At 38.0% G+C, this 16,043-nt stretch overlaps 1 protein-coding gene across 5 annotated transcripts in view; it reads right to left on the bottom strand.

Moving 5' to 3' along the window:
* The window catches only part of LOC122557122 (fibronectin type-III domain-containing protein 3A-like), a 150,808-nt gene that overhangs the window by 57,443 nt on the left and 77,322 nt on the right, over positions 1 to 16,043 (bottom strand). For 3 of the 5 annotated variants that reach the window (XM_043704458.1, XM_043704456.1, XM_043704457.1), the window contains 3 exons: positions 14,148 to 14,223; positions 12,448 to 12,524; positions 2,702 to 2,939 (listed from right to left, as the gene is read on the bottom strand). In XM_043704458.1, coding sequence (XP_043560393.1) covers positions 2,702 to 2,939; positions 12,448 to 12,524; positions 14,148 to 14,223 — 391 coding nt within the window. The remainder of the gene's footprint in view (positions 1 to 2,701; positions 2,940 to 12,447; positions 12,525 to 14,147; positions 14,224 to 16,043) is intronic. The other 2 variants (XM_043704459.1, XM_043704460.1) reach the window with 1 other exon arrangement.

Below are 16,043 nucleotides of genomic sequence, written 5' to 3'. Positions count from 1 at the left end.
CGACTCCACTTTCAAGGAGCTATGAACCTGCACTCCAAGGTCTCTTTGTTCAGCAATATTCCCTAGGACTTTACCATTAAGTGTATAAGTCCTGCTAAGATTTGCTTTCCCAAAATGCAGCACCTCGCATTTATCTGAATTAAACTCCATCTGCCAACTTTCACTCAATACTGTTTATTTCAGTGTTTATCAATGGAATCTATAGGTTTTAGTCCAACTGAAAGCATATGAATAGATTGTTTAGTCTAAAACAATGACTGCTCTTACTTTGTATATTTAACAAATTGTGTCTACACAAGATAAAGTAAACATTGTTGGAATGGACAAACTGTGAGTTCAAGTGTGATCTTTTGGACTGACTTAGTTTAAATGAGGTAAGTGCTGGAAATGTGTTGCTGGAAAAGCGCAACAGGTCAGGCAGCATCCAGGGAACAGAAGAATCGACGTTTCGGCCATAAGCCCTTCTTCAGGCTTATGCCCAAAACGTCGATTCTCCTGTTCCCTGGATGCTGCCTGACCTGCTGCGCTTTTCCAGCAACACATTTCCAGCTCTGATCTCCAGCATCTGCAGACCTCACTTTCTCCTAAATGAGCTAAGTGTAAACTTCAAGAACTGAAGATTAACAAGTAGTCAAAACCTAAACTAAACTGTAATTTAGTTGCTGGAAATGGCTATTAAGCAAACTTACTGATAAACTGTATGTAAAGTGGCCTCAAAATAACAACAAAACATACTGCTTTGAATCTGCATTTTCTGTTGTGGTTTATTGATGGTTGAATTAATTAGAGCTCACTGACCACTGTGAATGCCAGAATCTAACATTTACAAATGATGAGAGGGTGCCACATTAGAGAAGAGCTCATGGGGTAGAGGATAACATTCATATGGATAAAAAATTTGTTAGCGAACAAGAAGCAGTGTAGTCAAAAGTTAGTCATTTTGAAATTGGCAAGATGGAATAGAATGCAGGAAGAATGTGGAAGCATTATATAACATAAATGGACAGAGACTACAGAACTCTGCAGTGGAGGAATCAGCAAGTTCGGTACAGGAATCACAAGATATCAGTATGTAGACCCAGTTAGCAATTAGGAAGGAAATTGGAATGTTGGTTGAGGGGAATGCAATATAAACATAGGAATCCTCGGTTACTGTTGCATATAGTATTGGTGAGATCACATTTGGAGTGATGAGTACAGTTTTGTCTCCTTATTTAAGGAAGAACACCATTGCATGAGTACTCCACAGATTCCTGGGGTGATAGGGTTATCTTATGAGGAAAGATTGCAGAGGTTGGTCCTTTATCCACTATATTTTAGAAGAATATGGGCAGACATATTGAAATGTAGAATGGCCTGTGAGAATTTGATAGTGAGGATGTTGAAAATATGTTTCCCCTTGTGAGAGAGGTTAGACTGGGGAATACTCTTTAAATGGAAGTGTTGATTCATTTAAAATGGAGATGAGGAGAAATGTTTATTCTCAAAGGTTGAGTGTCTGGGGAATTCTCTTTCCCAGAGACTGATGAAAAAGTGTCCTTGAATATTTTTAAGAATGAATTAGACAGATCATTGACCAAGAATGAAGTCAAAAGGTATCGGGAGTAGGCAGGAAAGTAGAGTTGTTATTGAATGGCAGAACAGATTGGAGCCTTCTCCAAGGTCTCTTGTTTGCAAAGTTAAGAAATTTACATGAAAAAAACACTACACTTTTTCCTAAGAGGACACAAAAGTCAGAAGCATATGCAGGGAGTAGACAAAATAAAATTACTATGTTATTTTTAAAAATGCTTTTTCTAACACAGGACATTCAGGACAGAAAAAAAACATTCAACTCAACTGATTTGAAGCGTTTAATTTCCAACTGCTTCTCCTCTTATTCCAAGCAGCACTTTTCAGAACAACAGTTTGTCTCTTCCAAATACCGTAATGCCAACACTACATTTTAATTAAATCAGTTGATAACGAAACAGCTAACTAATTGGTAACTTGTCTAGATTCAGTAAATGTGTATTTAATTCAGGATTAATGTTAAATTCTGTTTTTATATTAAAAATACTTTTATAATGCAATTTTTAAATGTAACCACTTTGCTCATTTTCTCTTGACTGAAATTTGCACTAATCTCAAGTCCTTATTAAGTCAAGCTGAATACTACCAACAAAACTGAATAGACTAAATTAATACTTTTGATTTCCTTAGCTCTGCTGCTCCTCTGTTGGTTATGATGAAAGATTTTCTACTTGGTTTCCAATGTTTTACTTACTGTTAGCTCTTTCTTCAAACTTATCACCCCATCCCTGCACCAAATTTCAAATACCAACATACCAAGCCATGTCATTTAGTAGATACGCCCAAAATCTGTGTGGCACAGCTCTGTGGAACATCTATCTAAAATACATATTTTAGAAATATTCTATTAGGCTGGACAATCAACAGTCAGCCAATAGTTAACACTTACAACTGGTTAACTTTACTTCAAAATTGCAAGTCAGTGGCAAAGGCTTGAGGGAAGACAAACAGGCTAAACTTCAAATTTATAACAATCAGGATCATCTGCCCATTCCTTACCACATCCTCTCATGTTTTTGCCACGGTTTAGCAAGCTACACTAGTTAGTAGATTTTCCCAATTCTTTGCCATACAGAGTTGAAATTTAATAAGGAATATTTTACTGATATATCTCTGCTTGTGTACCTACCTTGATCTGCATAAACGTGGGGTGGTGGAGGGTGTTGAGGAATGAACTGTGGAGGGATGTCCCCTGTTCCTGTTACTGGAGCGTAAACCTGATGAGGGTGTGGTATTAAAGCAGGGTGATGGTGCATGTAGTGCGGCACATGAGGTGGAGGGGGATGCATTGAGGGATGATTACTAGGGTGGAATTCTGTTGAGTGCGGCAACACAACAACTCTTCGAACACCATTTTCTTCTATAACCTGAAAAACAAATTGTTTTCTTCTTTAAAAATGAATTTAAAAATCAATTTCAGATTATAGCTTATGTCTCTTATTTGGGGATATAATTCTGAAGTTGCTTTAATATTAAACTAATCCAGGGAAACCCTGAGTTTATAATAACAACCAACATTGCCTCTTTATCCCAGCTATCAATTGCATATTTCTTTTTCACATTTCTCTTTCATTTATGCTATTTTTATTTTGCTAATTTCCATTATTTTCTGTAATCTCTTCTGTTATCTGATCACTCAACAGTTTCTCTTGTATTTAAATATTTTTATTTTTTAATCGCACATTTCTTTTCGGGCGATTGGAAACTTCATTCCTCTATCTAGGCCTTCCTTTACTTGACAGCAAATCTTCTTAATTATGTTATAGACCTTTTCTTAATTGTTGTATCGCACTGTTAGTTAACCAAATTACTTCTGCTATCTGAAGAATACCCTCATGACATCACCTTTTTGAAAGTTTAAGACTGCAATGAAGCAAATAGTAATTACCACTATTGGATGATTTTGTATTTAAAAACATGCTATGCATTTTAGATTTCTTTGACTAATGGTGAAATTACAATTCAGAACGTAAATAACAATTTGCTATTACCAATCTGCCAAATCATTAGAATACTAACATTCCAGCACATTTTTGACAGCTCACACAGGTCTGACTGGCAAAACTTAAAACCAAAACTTAAATATGGCATGGTGCCACAGCAACAGTTCATTAACATATTGTACAACAGAACTGTAATACGTAGTTGCCTGCAGATCAAATGATTTCATTTTGACCAATCAAACCTGATTCAGCATTACCAATGTGGCAGTATATTATGCTTCAGCTGCATAAAATGAAAAGACAATTTCTCTCTCAGTAGTAAATATTTTTCCTCAAGAATTTCAACTGCAGTGGCATTAACCACTTAAATAAAACTTGCAGGAGACTAGGTTTGCCAAGTGGAGAATTAAGCAACAACTTGTACTCTTAATGCCTTTAACATAATAAAACACCTGAAGCACTTCGCAGAAACACTAGAAAAGCAAAATGTGACATCGAGCCACATCAGATGATATGAGATCAGATGTCCAATGCAGAAGTAGTGATGTGCAGACTCCTTCAGCCGTTTACAGATACAACATAGGTCTGCTGCAATTCATGCACTTGCAATTTTATAGACTTTGTGAAATTTTCTTTGCTTCATATTTCATTCGTACAAGAAAGCATCTAAATTTTTCTCACTCCCAACAAATGGAAATTTTGTACATCTAAGGTCAAATTATATAACATACTATCAAGTTTCAGAATACCATTATGATTTCTGTCGTCCCTGACACAGTGCTTCAGCATAGCACTGACACAGTGCTTCAGCATCTCAACTATCATAAACCCTCAGTGCTTCAACCCCTAGACCTGTAAACAAAACTTGGTTTCCATTCCATGAGGCGAAAAGAATATCCTCTGCTCATCCTGCACTTGTTTCTTTTTTGCTGAAAATAATCACATTCAAAATTAATCAGTGGTTCTCCAATTAAACAAATGGATTTGGGATTGTACTCCCAGAACAAAATGAGACTGATTATCCATGGGTATATTTATGAGACTAACTGAATAGTGAAACTCCAATCTGTTTCTTGAATCTCCTCCAGAAGATGCCTGTCATTCCACTTTCATATACCTCTGCTCCTTCACAGTCTATTGCTTCCAACCCCCTAGCTAGATGCCTCTTACTAAATACTTAACCACACTCTGGCTGCAACTGTGAATACATTTATTCTGCATGATACAAATGGGAATTTTATTTACATATGGTAAAGAAAACAGAGACTTCAGTATTTCCCATTTCCTGTAAAATCCCTTTGCACCTGGAACATAGCAAAAGTGTTGGGTAGAAGCCCAGACCAGCAGTTTGCAATTATCACAACAGATATTGCATGTCAGCTCACAGAATCTCTCAGTTGTGTTCCACCAGTCAGGAAACATTTGATCTTGATTGATTAGTATCTACCTTGCAATACAGGCGCAGATATTCCAAAACCCTGCTAGGTTTTGAAGCAACCCAGGCTGGAGTTGCACCTCAGCGAGCATGCAGGATTCTCAATGCAGTGGATTCAATGGGAATAGCTCAGGAAAGTGAAATCTCCAAAATGGAAATTCTCCTGGTTTTGTAACTCTTCACAAAAAACAACCCTGGATGCTAACTTAGTTATACATAGTTACTAAAGAAATTCTAGAATCAAACAGCTACACAAACCCCTGAGCAACAGTTAAACTAAGCATCCCAACTCACCACTGACCAGCATCCCAACTCATCTCCCGATAGCTATCAAAACCCTACACCTGCTATCAATGTGGCTGGATGTGCCACTGGACAATTAAGCCACAGAGCATGACATAATGACTGCTGCAAATGGGATGTTGTTTCTACAAAGATCTTCTTCGCTACTGGAATCAAGGATTCTTGGACAGGTTCATAAAAGGAGGTGAAAATGTGTTGCTGGAAAAGCGCAGGTCAGGCAGCATCCAAGGAACAGGAGAATCGACGTTTCGGGCATAAGCCTGAAGAAGGGCTCATGCCCGAAACGTCGATTCTCCTGTTCCTTGGATGCTGCCTGACCTGCTGCGCTTTTCCAGCAACATATTTTCAGCTCTGATTGCCAGCATCTGCAGCCCTCACTTTCTCCTCTTCATAAAAGGAGGCCCCAGTAGAGGTCATCAGAAGTTGTGGGTACTTGTTAAACCTGACCAGAGTTAGAAATAGGATTTCAAACTCTGATCTGAATATCTGTGTTACATTCATTGCACTTGTTACCCTGCTGCAACCAGTGTTGGACTGATGTAACTTATTACTGCAGTTTAATGGTAAAGGAGATAAACAGCATTAACATTAGTAATTCCTATTATTAATGCTTTTTGGACAAATTATATAAAATATATTAAATTACAGTTTCCACTTCCTCATGCTGCATCGGCATGTTTCACTTTTGAACTGTGGGCAATGTTGTAACTGCCTCTCCCTGTCTCACAGAATAGTGATGTTAGGACCTGCACCACACACACTGCAGTGGTTGAAGAGGTTTGCTCACCATCACGGACAAATAGGGATGAACATTAAACGTTGGCCTCACCAGTAACACCTATAGCTCAATACATTTTTAAAAAATGCAGGAATGAATTTGTCCAAGCAAAATAACAAGTGGCCAATGAACCTGAAGGTGCTGCATGACAGAAAATGCCAATTAAAACACTGAACTTTATTGCTGACAAAATGCTATGCCCCGCTTTTCACCATGTTCTGGAACGGAGTTTAAACCCATAACTCAGAGGCAAGATTACCACCATTGTGGCAAACTGATAAGATTGCAGAATCATCACAACAGAAATACTTAAGATTCCTTAAACTGCGTATCTAATACAAGTAAAACAGCCAAATTATATTGTAAATTTTGAGACAATTGCTAATGGTTAATCACAAGTCGATCATCTTATGAAATCAAAAGTTCAGCAGCACACTACTCAAAGCATGGGTAAAAGTTTTTTAAAAAATCATACAACACCAGGTTATAGTTCATCAGGTTTATTGGCAAGTACAAGCTTTTGGAGCGCTGCACCTTCGTCAGGTAGCTAGTGTTGTGTGTTATATTGTGGTGTTGTATGATTTTTAACTTTGACCACCCCAGTCCAACACCGATACCTCCGCATCAAAGCATGGATGTCAGTAAGGTAAGCAGATGGTAACTGCTCTGTAGGCAATTTCATCATTGCAACTCTGCGTGGAATTTTACCAGCCATCCAAAGGAATCTGGAGGGAGTTGGTACATTGCCAGTTATTCTAAGAATACTGCAAAGCTCTCCCTGCAGTATACATTAATGGTGGAGAAGGATATAATTTTGGGATCAGGTCCTAAAGGACCATTTTCAACAGTGTTATAATGTAAGGGCAATGGCAAGAATGTAGCCCACAGTATTTAGAAAAGCTGTTTAAAAATACAATTGGACTAAAAACCAGACAAATGAGAAACAACTCAAACTGCAGCTGATCAACAGCTGTGAATTATGATCTAGGACAAAAGATAGTGTGCCAGAACATCCAAGTGAGTTAAATTTCTTTTGATTACATCAGATTTCTGGATGTTTCCACAATTGCATTTGCTTTCTCTTTGGGGACCATTGTACCTAATATTTCAATAGAAGGATAAAATAACTTTTTTTCAGCCACTTGAAAAACAACTTATTTCTGTTCTCATCCCAGTGAACTTCCTTCTTTAGAAAATATCTGTTGACAAAGAATCAAGAGAGCATTTAGCAAGGTTTCCACAAACACTGTAAATGATCAGTGACCAGTTCATTTGTAATCATGGAAAGAGGACACCAGTTTTCTTTTAAGTGTGTGTCATGGAATCCTTCACATTCGTATGTCAAAATTCTTTTTAATACCTTACCAGAAAGACAGGAAACCCCAGCCAGTGCAGCATTCTCTACTATACAGATTTGATGATCTATGAGTTCAAGTCCCAGAAGTTGACTTAAACGCAGTAGTCTTTTGACTCATATGTGAAAGTGAGCAATTAACCTTAAAATTAAAAATGTTACGAGGGGAAATAATTCTGTCTTCTCTCATCACTAATTTCAATAGAATTTGTGTATCCAAGCAGAAGATTGACCCTGCAATTAAATATAACCAACATGATTCACCTGTGCATGTGCAGTTGCATACACAATGTCACAGATCTTGATGACAATTGGCACCATCTACAGCATCTTCAAGTAAAATATTTCTGATTTTAAGTATAAGCATTGCAATAATTACAGGTCCAGTTAAATCAAATATACAATGGTTTTCTCTGATCCACTGAGACAAAAGTATTTTGGTTTGTTAATTATAAGTAAAACATATTGTGACTCCTAAATGTAGTTCAAATGGTTTCATATTTTTTTAAAAAAGTGTTCCATGCAGTCAATTGGCAAATACCTAAAAAGAAGAGTTTTTTAAAGTTAATTATTTTGATAAAAGAAAAAGGTCAGAGGGCCTTATAATTTCATTTTCTCCCTCAGATCATTCCTTTAAAATTTATTTAGAACTCTTAGGGGTGACTTTTACATTTGTTTTTAAGACAAAATAATTTGTTGCTAAATACAAATTTAAAAGCAAGACTAATAATGACTTTGCACATGAACAGTGGTCCACCTTGCAGTGTTGTTCTTTTAATTAAATATCACATTTAACTGCTTTGCAATAACAGTCCAAAGTGAAGCACTCAGACATTTCAAAAGTTCAAAGGTACTTTGTAAATGGAATTATTTGCATTTTAGTCAATGACTAATGGGAAGTAAATAATTCAGGCCTGAGTGTACTGTGTAGCACAAGGGAAAAAAATGCATTAACTGCCAAACTGGACTCTGCAGCAAATGGCAAAATGAACAGAAAGAATACTGCTCTGCATTAAACCAAACCCACAAAACCCATCAGTTCTTGGTCTTAAGTGACAAGATAACACAAGTTTTTTTATGATTACAACTGATTACCAGATCAGCTCTTCTAACTGTATTTTTTTTTTAGCTCAAATAACATTTAACTGCTGCTTAATTGATAGCAATCTTGCTTTTGAATCAAATGGATGCAATTTCGAGTTACACTCCAGAACTCAGCTCAAAGTTCAGTTCACAGCAAAGCTGTTGTTAAACTAAGGCCTCATCTGTCCCTTCAGATGAATACAATTGATGTATTGGTAATATTTTGAAGAATAAAGGGAATTATCCTTGTTTAATGACTAATATGTATCACCCAAACAACATCAACAAAACAGATTATCTGAACATTATAATCTTGTGCTTGTGGGATGTCATTTTGTGACCACTGGTTGGTATTTCCAACAGAGCAATAAGGTCACCTATTCAAAAGGAATGTGATCAATTGATGTAAAGTGCTTTTGCCAGCCTGTGATTCTGAAAGCGGACATATAATTGCAAGTTATTATTTCAGTGAAAACATTTCTTGAAAACAGAGTTTAGGGCTTTACTTCTTCAAATAGTGAGTGGGAGGCAACAAGAGCTCAACCTCTCAAAATACTTATTTTATACATGAATTTTACCTTGAATTGATGGGCTTCCTATTCCACGTCTTGTGCGTTGACTACTCAGTCTCCTATTTGGGTTTGAGCAGCAGCACTGTGCTTATGCACAGATATCAATCTAGAGCCCTCAAATCTCCAAGGGGTTGGACTTAAGGTATAGTCTGTCAGGCACGAAGTCTAAGTCGAGCAAGTGGGAGATGGGGGGATTTGTAGTCGTATTGTGAAGATGAGCTTGTGTGGAAAGGGGAATTTGGCAATTTACAAGCATGGGGACTAATTTTGTAATTGGGAGCATCACAAACCTAAGAAAATTGTGCACATAACGTCAGACGTAGATGAAGAAAAAAACTATGATCAAAGAATATAAAGATTAAAGATACGTGTAACATGCTGTGACAGGCATAGGTTATTTTAAAAATAAGATTAATCTTTTTTGACTTCCTTAACACTTGATGCTTGCTTTCAGGGCTGTTTCCTTGAAGCTCCGTCTCTGAGGTCTGTAGTCCCAGCCACCCATCCCCCCACCCCACCCCGCTCCCAACACTGTTCCTATTAATCCCTCCAGAGCTCATCAACCTGTCTTCCGTGCAAAAATGGAAGGCTGAAATCAACATTGTCAACAGCTCCCTGACCAACTTGCACAAATAATCCAACACCCTTGACCTCCTTAAAATATTCTTGCAGTTTTCCTATGGATACTGAGTAGCCTTTATTTTCCTGCATTGACTTTCCACTTGTGCTTCCTGGGTAAACAAGGCAAGATAAAGAGATACATACAACTTTCTCACTGCACCTTTCCAGTCTAAAATGTAGGCTGAAAAGAACAGATCTCATTCAATAAAATCTGTCACAAACCGGCACTGCTATTATTTCGGTAAAGGCATAATTTAGGTGAAGATAACTTTCCTTCTGAACTAAAATGTTCATTAAGACAGTTGAACCAACATTGAACTTAAAAATTACAAATTAGAGAGAAACCTTGGCACATTCAAACCAACCTGATCTATCGAGTCAGAGTAAAAGAATACTGGCGTGCTTTAAATGGGAAAGTTTCACCTCAAAACTAAAATAATGCATAGTCAATTAATCCATCCCAGCGAGAAGAATCAATTGCCAGTTCCAGAATTAGTGAAATCTGAAAATTAGTAAAATTAAGAGAAATGCTGGGAAAGACCCAAGACTTTATTTCAGAGACTTTTGCCAAACTCTTAAGAGATTTATACAGTCATAGAGATGTACAGCATGGAAACAGACCCTTCAGTCCAACCTGTCCATGCAACCAGATATCCCAACCCAACCTCGTCCCACCTGCCAGCACCCGGCCCATATCCCTCCAAACCCTTCCTATTCATATACCCATCCAAATGTCTTTTAAATGTTGCAATTGTACCAGCCTCCACCACTTCCTCTGGCAGCACATTCCACACACGTACCACCCTCTGTGTGAAAAAGTTGCCCCGTAGGTGTCTTTTATATCTTTCCCCTCTCACCCTAAACCTATGCCCTCTAGTTCTGGACTCCCCGACCCCAGGGAAAATACTTTGCCTATTTACCCTATCCATGCCCCTCATAATTTTGTAAACCTTTATAAGGTCACCCCTCAGCCTCCGACGCTCCAGGGAAAACAGTCCCAACCTGTTCAGCCTCTCTGTATAGCTCAAATCCTCCGACCCTGGCAACATCCTTGTAAATCTTTTCTGAACCCTTTCAAGTTTCACAACATCTTTCCTTTGGGAATTGAATGCAATATTGCAAAAAGTGGCCTAACAATGTCCTGTACAGCCACAACATGACCTCCCAACTCCTGCACTCATTACTCTGACCAGTAAAAGAAAGCATGTCAAAGCCTTCTTCACTATCCTATCTACCTGCGACTCCACTTTCAAGGAGCTATGAACCTGCAATCCAAGGTCTCTTTGTTCAGCAACACTCCTTAGGACCTTACCATTAAGTCTGTAAGTCCTGCTAAGATTTGCTTTCCCAAAATGTAGCACTTGTTCACACAATATGTGCAGGTTAGTGAGGCATGGAAATTGTTGCTTGCTCTGGTTGAGAAAGGATACCATCAGATCAAGACAAATCAGGATTTCAAGTCTATTGCTTTGCACTCTTCTCTGTAAGACCTTCGCCATACAGGGATAAAGATCTCTTTTAAAGATTCTTCAAAACCTACTACAACAGTGTCTTAATTTATTTGTTCAATTTTTCTATAGCCAGGTGCAGCACAGTAGCTCAGTGGTTAGCACTGCTACCTCACAGAGCCAGGGACCCGGGCTCAATTCCAGCCTCTGGCAACTGTCTGTGGAGTTTGCACATTCCCCCATTGTCTGTGCGGATTTCCTCTGGGTGCTCCTGTTTCCTCCCCCAATCTGAAGATGGGCAGGTCAGGTGAACTGGCCATGCTAAATTGCCCACAGTGTTAGGTGCATTAGTCAGAGGGAAATAGGTCTTGGTAGTTTACTCTTCAGAGGGTTGGTGTTGACTTGTTGGGCCGATGGGCCTGTTTCCATACTGTAGGGAATCTAATCGAATCATTCCGTCTGAATTCCATCACCTCTAAAGAACAAGTCACCAAAAGTCATCCTACAGGTTGTTCCGGTATAAAGTATGTTTTGACAATGCAAATTGTGGACACTGTTTGGGTAACGTGAACTTACTGCTGAATGGGTATAGTGATCTACTACAGCGCAATTTTCTATAAAGCAAGATTGCAGAGGAATGCAACTGTTGAGTTATTGTAGAATGACCTGCATAAATGCAATTGAAATGTAAAGAATGGCCATGTATTTTCTTTTTCAGAATCAGTTAAACTCAAGCGTCATCATTCTGCTTTCATACCATAGTATGTAATATTGGCCTAAATACAAAGAAAGAAAACTGTGGAGACTATTATTTTTCAAGTATTTTCCACTTCAAATATTACTTCTTTGCATTTTTCTTATTCATTTAGAGAAATCAATATCTCAAGTGCTCTCTGAAACTAACTGTTCACTGTCAGAAAAGTAAAAGGTATGTGATCTAAACCAAGGAAATTCAAATGGAATATATCCATTCCTGACAAATAATTTGAAAATATTTGTTACATCTGTATTGGAACCATGGATGGATGTCACTTTATACATCTCAGTTTTATTTTGCAAAATGCAATTTTGCTTCAAAGGAGTCCTCTAACTAGGGCTTTCTGCAAATGTCAAGACAATGCATCAGCAGGGAACACATTTTTGGATCAGGGCTTCACTCAAAGTTTAAATTGCCCTTTCAATGTCAAGGCCTTACATTTTTGCATATAAACAACATAAATATGTGCAAAGCATATCTGATCTTAAACTATTTCAACCTTAAACTTAAATCCTGTTGCAGAGAACTTAAATTAGCAATCATTAGATATTGCACCCTAAAATGCAGCGAATGTACAGTACCTGTGAGACATAACCAGGAGGCACATAAATTGGAGGCATTGAGCCATTTGGTGACATCATGGGAACATGAGCGGGACCTACAATAACAAAAATTGAACGAATGAAAAACAAAAAAAAATTCCAACCGTGATAAGGCTGACCTATTCTACATATTATTCAATAGTAAGGCCTAATCCGGATTGTTTTTCATCGGCTAAATATGTACGGATACAGGTTAAGTGAGGGTAAGATCATTTTATCTATGTTGTGCTGATTCTCTCAGACTAAATTGTCTACTAACTCACTGGTAAAATTCAAAGCACAGGCTGCTGCTCAAAGCACCATAACTTTCAAAACTGAAAGAAAAAGGAATTAAAATTAGCAAATAAAAAAGGCAAGTTCCAGAACACTTTTGAACTTTCCACAGACATCTTGGTGTTAACTCTGCAAATGTTTGCTTCTCATTCTGTTTACACAGCCTGGACACAGACCCTTCAGTCCAATTTGTCCATGCTGACCAGATATCCCAACCTAATCTAGAGGATCTTGGGTATTTGAACTCACCAACGGCAAAACTATGCTCATCTCAAGCCAGTGAAGGAGACTGCTATTGCTGGTCTTTGAGGTGACAGAACTGGACCTAGTTCATTTCTGGAATCATTTCACAAGCTGCTGCATATGATGATGTGTTGGGGACAAAAAGCAGACTCGCTCTCCAAAAACTCATTCAAAAATTCAACTAATTTGGTTGTGTATCTTCTACTGAACTGATGATGATGGATTACTTTACTGGTATGATGCCCATTGCTTTTTTTAATAATGTCACACCCCACCTTCATGATGTACCACAAATCAAATAGCAACATACCAAACAAAAATTAAAATCTCCCCTTACAAAAATGAACAATGAAGTACAACACAGTTGTAATTTTGTCACAAAAAGACAAGAAATGAGATTTAGCTGACAGCAGAAAAATTGTGTTTTCAAAAAGTATCCCTCATCCAATTCGTACTCCAAATCGTCTTGATCAGGTGATTATATTTTCACTGTTTCAGATATGCAGTCAAAGATCAGACAGAGAGAAATGGTTTAACAGCATTTCTTCAGATAGTTAGCTTTTTTTTTCAAAGAAAAGTTGCTTTCCATCAGGGTTCCCATCATTTTTTCACATCATGGCATGAAGTTACACTTCATGAGACTGTTAGGAGATAAAACGTCTCCTTTAACTTGAGGTGAATAAAACATTCTGAAAATGGGTATTATGTTCATACAAATCATTTTCTCTCACCAAGTGGGCCAACTAGTGAAAATCAACTCTGGAAAACCTGGACAGATTTTTTAAAAAAACACTGACAGTTTCAAATTAGCATCAGAGGGAGAAAAGAGCTTTCTGGGATCTGAGAGTTATTTACACTTTTAGATTCTTCCTGCAAGCTACATGTCTGCCAGAAGTGTGGCACACAGTGCCTGCATTTTTAGATGATGTCAAAGTACTTTTTCTTCAGTTTGGTGCACTTGCTGCCTAATGTTTGGTCCATTTTGATTTTAATTTGTTTACTATGTTAATAGTCATGGAACGAGAAACCCTGTTCTTTGGTTCTGCCAGTCGCTGGGAAACTAATTGCTTTATGCAAGCTGCTGTCTCTGTGGGATATAACAATAGAATTTTAACTATGTTAAAACCAAGTTTTTTTTTAAAATATCTTCATGACATACATACCTTGAATACACTGAATGTGACCATCTTCTGTTCGGATTGTGAACGTCTCTCCAGGATTGACTTGCACCAATATAACCTGAAAATCAGCATATCCCAACACTTAAAAACAATATCAATTTTCAACTTTTTCATTATACATTTTCTTCTCTATTGACATTGTTATATTACACACACATCAACATACAAGAATATTTCATATTCACATTCTATAACAAAAAGATGGCAAAAGTTACATTTTCATTATACATGTTCTTTTGGCATAAACTAATATCTATCACATATATAGGACACAGCGCTGCATACTTTAGGGGAATAGTGCTATAGTGGTTATGTTCAGGAATAGTAATCCAGACAACTCACCTAATGATTTAAAGACATGAATTCAAACCATATTATGACATTTAAATTCAGCAACTAAATTTTTTTGAAACAGAAAGCTCAGATGAGTAAACAGCCTTAAAATTCTGGATTGATGCAAAATCCAATTTGGGTCACTCACCCTTTAGGGACGAAAGGAAATCCGCTATCCTGATCCAATCCGACTGATAGGAGCCATAAACCGGCAGCAATGTGATTTACTCTGAAATTGCCTCACCCACTACCATATTCTCAAAGGAAAATTCAGTAATGTCCACATCTAATGTGTAAAGACTTTATTCTTTTGCTGTATGTTTAATTGTGGACTGAAAGAAAAACTCTTTAAAACCAAGGACTGCTGTACAATTGCCTTATATTTTAAAGCAGGAACCTAGCAATCATTGTAAGCGTTTTTACACAACCGCTTGTTCGATCAATGCAAATGTGTCATGATAGATGAACTGGAACTTAGACACTGCGTACAGATAGAGCTTTGGTTGGTACATGTAACTGACTGCCTTGTAAATTAATCAGTTTCCAATTATAAAGGCCTTCAGCAAGTCCATAACTGCAACTGGTTCTTAGATTGCTGAGCAACTTGGGGCTACAAACAAAATAGAGAAATCTTTCAATCTCAACAAGCTCAGGACTCTCCCTGTTATCAGCAGTAAAAGTCTCTTCAAACCTGAAGAAAACCAGTTTATCTTTCTTTAACTTTGCTGCAAGCTTTAAGTGATGAGTCAATGACCTTTTGTAAACAAACCAGCCACCATGTGTCTCTTGCAAACCAGTGGAGGCATCCAGAGAAGGATGCCTGAGAAGCAGCATTCTGACGGGCTGAAGAATCATGAGAATTGACTCAGTAACTTCTGTAATAAAGAACCACTGAACTGCTTTCCCTCCAACCACGACACTTCTTTTTAAACTTGTGTGCATGTGCAATGGAGAGGTTAGAAGGGGATCAAAGTTTTAATTAGTGGAGTTTTATGCCAATGGTTTACAATTGTTTTACCTGTAGCCAGGTTCTATAAGACCATAAGACATAGGAGTGAAAGTAAGGCCATTCGGCCCATCGAGTCCACTCCGCCATTCAATCATGGCTGATGCGCATTTCAGCTCCACTTACCAGCGTTCTCCCCGTAGCCCTTAATTCCTCTAGACAACAAGAATCTATCAATCTCGGTCTTGAAGACATTTAGCGTCCCGGCTTCCACTGCACTCCGTGGCAATGAATTCCACAGGCCCACCACTCTCTGGCTGAAAAAATGTCTCCGCATTTCTGTTCTGAAATAACCCCCTCTAATTCTAAGGCTGTGTCCACGGGTCCTAGTCTCCTCGTCTAACAGAAACAATTTCCTAGCATCCACCTTTCCCAAGCCATGTATTATTTTGTACGTCTCTATTAAGTCTCCCCTTAATCTTCTAAACTCCAAAGAATACAATCCCAGTATCCTCAGCCATTCCTCATATGTTAGACCTGTCATTCCAGGGATCATCCGTGTGAACTTCCGCTGGACACGCTCCAGTGCCAGTATGTCC

Source organism: Chiloscyllium plagiosum, chromosome 15 (genome assembly GCF_004010195.1).
Source record: "Chiloscyllium plagiosum isolate BGI_BamShark_2017 chromosome 15, ASM401019v2, whole genome shotgun sequence".
In the NCBI taxonomy this organism is placed as follows: Eukaryota; Metazoa; Chordata; class Chondrichthyes; order Orectolobiformes; family Hemiscylliidae; genus Chiloscyllium; species Chiloscyllium plagiosum.
The sequence above is the reverse complement of the archived record's forward strand: the minus strand, read 5'-3'. Positions and strand labels throughout refer to the sequence as shown.